The sequence below is a fragment of the Syngnathus acus genome, chromosome 2 (genome assembly GCF_901709675.1).
Source record: "Syngnathus acus chromosome 2, fSynAcu1.2, whole genome shotgun sequence".
NCBI lineage: Eukaryota > Metazoa > Chordata > Actinopteri > Syngnathiformes > Syngnathidae > Syngnathus > Syngnathus acus.
In genome coordinates, this window is record NC_051088.1 from 14,691,107 (window position 1) to 14,697,565 (window position 6,459).

Genomic DNA, 6,459 nt, shown 5'->3' on the forward strand with positions numbered 1-6,459 from the left:
TAATGTTACTGCTTGCTAAAATGATGCAATGAGATAACCACAAAATCTTTGTTTTATCATTGTATTCAAATTTTGACATGGATGAAAAAATAATAATTCCACAAAATTGTATCGTTCATTGCTGAAAAACTGATGGACAAATGTATGGGACAAAGTTAGGTCAGGCTCCAGATGACGGTAAGCGTTGCCATGGCGCCGTTAAGGAGGGCAACACCGTAATCCAAAAGGAAATCTCTGTTGTGTTGATCTCTGGAAATGAAAAAAATGACACTGAAGTTTGTATATTTACATTTGGTTGAAAATATATTTTTTAAAACTACCTGCACAGTGTTAGTAATGTTGGTGGCAGCAGGCCTGGTTTGTAAGAGTTCAAATAGGTCAGAGTCCATGAGAAGACGCAGCAAGCGATTCCTGCTAAGAGCGAGAGAACCAGGATACTCCAGAAACCTACAAGCAAAAACACACCTTGTGAACAGGGGTGACAATTTAAACAAATGAGTGACAGTGAATTCAAGGGTCACAATTTAAATAGCCAAGGAATGACAGTGGAAAAGTCTCCAATAAATACTCACCCAACATCCTCACTTCTGAACCATTCTCTTCCTTGACTCTGCATCCTCGCAGCTCTGAAACAATGAAACATTACTTTTAGCGATATACAAGTACAAAGTTAGAGATACTCGCGTTTACCTTGAAGTATAGGATCAAGAACGGCGCAGAAAACACCAGCAGCAAATACAACTACAGCAGAAAAAACTCCAGACATCGCCACCACTGTCAAAGGTTTAAAGCCATTACGATGTATCATGGACCTTCCTCCTACCACTGCCCCAGTGTGTGATGGATGGTCCATTTTTTTACGACAGGACTAGAAAATAAGATTCATAACTAAAATTCAACGAGCTTCGCGTTCATAATGACACTTCCGCAAACAACCGAGTCTCTTCTTCTTCTTAATTGTTTGGTATACTGGGCACTGTTTGCCAAGTTGTCGCCCTCATGTGTTTGTAAGTGTTATTACAGGTTTTATTTTCAAACGTACCAAAAACAGTTTATGTATATTTTCTTATTTCTTTTAAAAACGTTTATATTTATTACAGTTGTAAGTAACAGTAAGTCATTTTATATTTTATTATTCACAATAAATTCATATTGTTTAATTTGAGAAATTACATTTTTCATCAAATAAATACGAAATAAATCGCATCTGTGAACCCCCCCCCCCCCGAAACACACTTTTCCATAGTAACAGCTTTAGTCTTAAAAATAATTGTTCTATTTTCGTGTCCGTCCCTCCCAAAGTCCCAAAGTATGACTATTATAAATTGATTACTCGCGACAATTGAGGGCTCCTCCGGCAGCCCTTCGCTGACTTGGACATCCACTTTTTTTCATTGATTTTCATATTATGTATTATTTGTGCCCTCTCTGCATCCATTTCAACCTGGTGATCCTGAAAGGGGGATCCTTCCATCTGTGGTCCCTTCTCAAGATTTCTCATTTTCCCCTGGCAGGGTTTTTTTGAGTTTTTCCTTGCCCTTTTGGGAGCTTAAGATCAGGGGATGCTTTGAGAATAATTGTCAATTTTTGTCTATGTGAAGCCCTTTGAGACTGCTTGTGATTTAGGGCTATACAAATAAACTTGACTTGACTTGACCCCCGTGGTGGCAAGCAGTACAGATGATGGATGGACGGACGGACGGACGGATGGATGGATGGGTGGATGGGTGGGTGGTTCGCTTGTCTGTGTGCTCGCCCCTCCCCTCCTGTGTGCCCATGGTCAGTGTGATCACCCTCACCTGCCTCTTGTTAGCTGTCTTGTATTTAAGTCCTGTCCGCCCCTCACTCCCCTTTCGGATTGTTTGCATCTCATGTCTTCCCGTTTCTTGTTTTCCTAGTTGCTTGTCTGTTCTTGTCTTATTTTGTCTTTCTGTTCAGTTATTCATGTCCCTAGTTGAGCATCTTTAGTCTGTCTTTTGAGTTCCTTCAATGAACCCTGGTCCAGGCTGCATTTGGTCGCCCAGCTCCATTTACTTCACGACAGTTGTGAATGATTGTTAAAACTCAGTTGAGTGCCATTTATGCCAACTTCCCTTAGCCCATTTGACATTTTGCATTATTAAGTTCATAGTACGCTAGCAGGTTCGCCTGAACAATTTTGTTTGCATTATGCACTTTTTTTGTTTTACATATCAGCTTCACAGTCAACTTCAACAAGAATGGAAACAAACAATTTGAAGCAAGCATGCTTTGTTTCTATACTTTAAGTGCTTTAAAGTGTGTGGGAGGAGTAAATGAATTCAATGACAAGCATCAAGATATTTAAAAATCCAAAATCGAGCAGGAACAAGTACAAAGTCGCCGGCACCAGTTCTTGCCTGTCCCTTGTGCTGAACTGGAGCCCAAGGGGCAGTGCTGTGAAACTGGTCTCTCAGTTCTCTGATGTCTATCAGATTCGGGCGGGCTTTGTGTGCAGGTCCAGTCACTGTCTGTGCCACAAGGGATACTCTTTTTGGCCTTGTGTGCATCTTGCATCCTGAGTAAAGCCGCTTTCACCACTTGGAGCTTCTCTTCCATTTCAGGTGCAATCATGTGTTCTTCGTAGGGCTCGATGGAAGGAATGATGGGGACGTGCCTGAGAAGATGCTCCTTCATCATCTGAACCTTGTGAAATTGCTCCCTCAGCTGGCACCCAAGCTCCTGAATGATCCTCTCTGTGGCCGCTGCATTTTCTTTCTCCTTTCTCTGACTTTGACGAAGCTGCATCCTCAGGTCGTCGATTGTCTTCCAGTTGGCACACAGTTTGTCGGTGTTTTGCCTCTCTTGGTTTGCAGAGATCTTGATCTTGGTTTTCAGAGTGTGAATCTCAACCCATAGCTGGATTTTGCTGTTTTTCGTTCGGTTACCCTGAAGGTATTCCAGGACGGCAAATTGGTTCTTTATTTTGCATTTGATGTGCACCCTTTCCTTCGGGTGACATGATAATAGTCGAACTTTGTTGGCATTGAGGACTTTGGTGACATCATCCACAAGCTTATCAATATAAGACATGACATTATAGTCCTGGCCAGAATTGTATGCGTTCGCCATATTGTTTTTCCCCCCCATTCAAAAAAACGAATACTGTCATGGTAGAAATCCCCTCTTGCACAAAAATCAAGAAGAAATGCCTTTGTTGCATCATAAAGTATTTGGTATAAAGGAATCAATGAGTCACGGTGTTAAGTCAGCTACTCTTGTTCTGCCTGTCACTGTATGTCATTGGCATAGATATAAATGGTAAAAAAAAATATTTTCTTGTCTCGATAGTGCAACGTGTAATAACAGTAAGCAGTTTGAAATACAAAGTAAAAGTAAAAGTAAGGCAGATTAATTGAAAATAAATATAACTAAAACTGTGAACTAATGAGACTACTTTATTTTTGTGGACCAACAGATTTATTAAGAAAAAAAAAGAAATGAATGAAAAATAATGACAGACTGCATTTCGGCACCTTCCGCAGATCCAACAGGATTTCCACTCAGGTAATAGAGGTAGACTTCAGAGTAGTCCATTGTTTTTTTGCCATTCTTGATTGTTTCTACTGTATTTTGGGTCTTCAGTAAGATGATACCAACCTTTGTGACAGTGGTCATTCGATTCAATTTGCCTTGAAGACTTCAAGATTTCAAACTCATGACATTATAACAGAGCAGCCCCAAAACATAACTTGGCCTTTTAGAATCTCATTTGAATAGCATTTCCTTCTGCATTGAAGGACTAAAACCGAATGAACGAATGAATAAATCAATTAAATCATTAATACATAATTAATTTTTAAATTTTATTTTTGTTTTTATTTCAATTCATTCCTTATTATTCAGGGGACGCTGAGCTTCCCTTGCATTCTCTGATCACTTTATTTCACACTTCTAGTTAAATGTTTTAAAATAAAACAGTATTGGGAAGGAAGACACTATTAAATCCTGCTAAAAAGGACATGATTTAGGTGATCTTGTGGCAAAATGGGAAAAAAAATGTACAAATCATGCTTATCATCTACAGATTGGAAAGAAATCTGCAACACGGCAGTGAGACGTGAACACGTGCTGTTCTAATTGCGGGATTATGATTAGTGTGATGTCATCATGAAGGCCTTCATCATCAAGTATTTGCGTGATGTCACCTTTTCAAAAACATACCTGAGTCATTCATTATTGTCAGGATTGGGCTGTTGTGGTCAATGATGTCACACGTCTGCTTTCTTTCAAAGGTGCTTCAACAACAAATTATGTTGGTTTGTCTACAACATGCCCATATATGAAAATTGGAATATTCTATAACACATTGAACGATCAACCCATTTCTTTCTCATCATGTATCGCATTGGAAAAATGGAGAAGAAAGTCAAATACCATATTTGCAAGACCAGCCACAAACCCAACGCTCATTCAAAGCTGGCAGAACCAGAACATTTTGATCGGTACCTCGAACAAAAGAAGGTCCAACGTGCTGAAGCCATGGAGGTGACAAGGGAAGCTAATCTGAGGTTGATGGAGGCCATTGCTGCCCAGGAAGACCAGGTGAAAGGTCTCGAATTGGTCCTTGAAAGACAGAAACTCATCAATGAGAACTTTCGGGATATGGCAGACAAGAAACTGGCGGAGGAAGGAGTCCGTTTTGAAAAGATGAAGAGGCACAAATTAATCAAAAATTCAGAAATGAATATGATTAGTGATCAAATCCAGTCTATGCAAAAGGAAATACCCGAGATTGAGGACACGCTGAGCAGATATGAGCGCTACAAACAGAATATTTTCAAATTGGCTGCCTCTGACCAGCAAGCCAATCAGACCGTTCTACCAGATCACGAACAGGTCTTGGAACGGATGGAAAACCTGAGAGAGCAAAACCAGTTCCTGCTTCCTTACGCTGTTAAGAACAATTACGCACTCCTCGGGCAACAGCAAAAATTTGAAAACACCAGGAAGAAGAATGAAGAGAACCTGGAGAATTTACGAACGGAGATCAGTAGCGTCAAGGCCAAAATTCAGGAGGAGACAAACACATCCTTGAAAATTTCCCAGATGGTGAAGCTTTACAAGGAAAACCGGAATGTCGAGCTGGAAAAGGAGTTGGACTCGCTGACTGTCAAGGTGACAAAAGTGTATCGCTCTTGTTCAACCTCAAGTCATTTTTTGAACCCATTAAAGAAGATGAAACATGTGGAGGAACAAGTGTTCATGCTCATGGGGAAAATTGACACCATCCCGAAGGATGCCTTGAAGAAAATGCAAACAAACTTCTATCGGAAGAGAGTGCAAGAAGAAGAACAGCGGCTGCAGAAGGAACGGGAGGACAAACGCTTAAAGCGGTCCAAGCAGAGGTCTGAGCAGAAAACTAAGAGCAACCAAAAAGATGTTCATCCCAAGCGCGTCATGGTACGCTACAAGATTGCCGCTCGCCCCAAGGCAACCGGCAAGAAGGCTCAAGCCGCCGAGAAGAAATACAAAACGTTTGAGGACGAGATCTGGGAAGATGTGGTGCAAGCTGGGGACGGAGCATGTGTCCTCCTACCTCGGCTCAACACAGAAAAGGCCAAGACAGCCAAGAAGGCCAAGGACCCAAACGTGCCGGCTGCTGAACTCAAGCAGCCGCGCAAAAAGAGCACCAGGGAGCAGACGCACTTGCCGTCCATTTCGGCAAGGGACAAACCCAAGGAAGACCTTCTGCCGCCGCCCTTCCCCATCTCACCACCCACCTACGCCGACCCCCTCGAGCTCCTCCGGGCAATCAAGCGAGACGCCCCCTTCTTCCGTTCCCAAGGCATCAGCAAATCTTTGCTCCTCCACCTGGGACAGAGAGATACGGGTCCAAATTGGACATAAATAAAGACCCTTGAGAAAAGAGTAGAGGCCGAACGGCCATTGGGAGCACCGGGGGGTTGTTACCCTTTTTCTGGGCCTGTGTGAATAGTTTTCGCAACAGATTAACCCTCAGACTTTGCTGAATTTTACTCTCCCTGCAGTTTGTGGCGGGTTTTGGCTACAATACTAACATGACATCATCCACGGGTGTCCAAACTTTGGAGTTGCCTCATACTTGGGGTTTCCCTGCTATGACTGAAAACCTTGTAAATGGCTCATCACGCCATCAATCACATTATTATACAAAACTATCAGCCTTGAAGAAGACAAATGTGCTCTGCCAGGATGTGACCACCTACCAGCAACTACCAGCTGGATGTGGCGCACAAGTTTACAAACCTCAGCTCCACCATCACCGGCAGACAACCTGTCTGGATGCTCAAATAAACAAACGCACTAACAAGGCTGCAATGACGCTGGGACGACTAACCACCAGTGTCTGGTAGAACCTCCAAGCAGGCCATCGCAATCAAGTGCGACTGCATTATCGGAATCACGACGCCCTAGCATCATACAGTTCCTGACGGAGAAGCACGTCAATTTATAAGGTGC

General features: G+C 42.4%; 1 protein-coding gene across 1 annotated transcript; it reads right to left on the reverse strand.

The window, feature by feature from the left end:
• Positions 1–34: 34 nt before the first annotated feature.
• Positions 35–968, reverse strand: arl6ip6 (ADP-ribosylation factor-like 6 interacting protein 6). Its single transcript, XM_037269966.1, has 4 exons — positions 691–968; positions 573–626; positions 321–447; positions 35–249 (listed from the first exon to the last, which is right to left on the reverse strand). Exons 1-4 carry the CDS (start codon positions 851–853, stop codon positions 156–158), a joined length of 438 nt encoding a protein of 145 aa, XP_037125861.1. The 5' UTR covers positions 854–968; the 3' UTR covers positions 35–155.
• Positions 969–6,459: the final 5,491 nt, after the last annotated feature.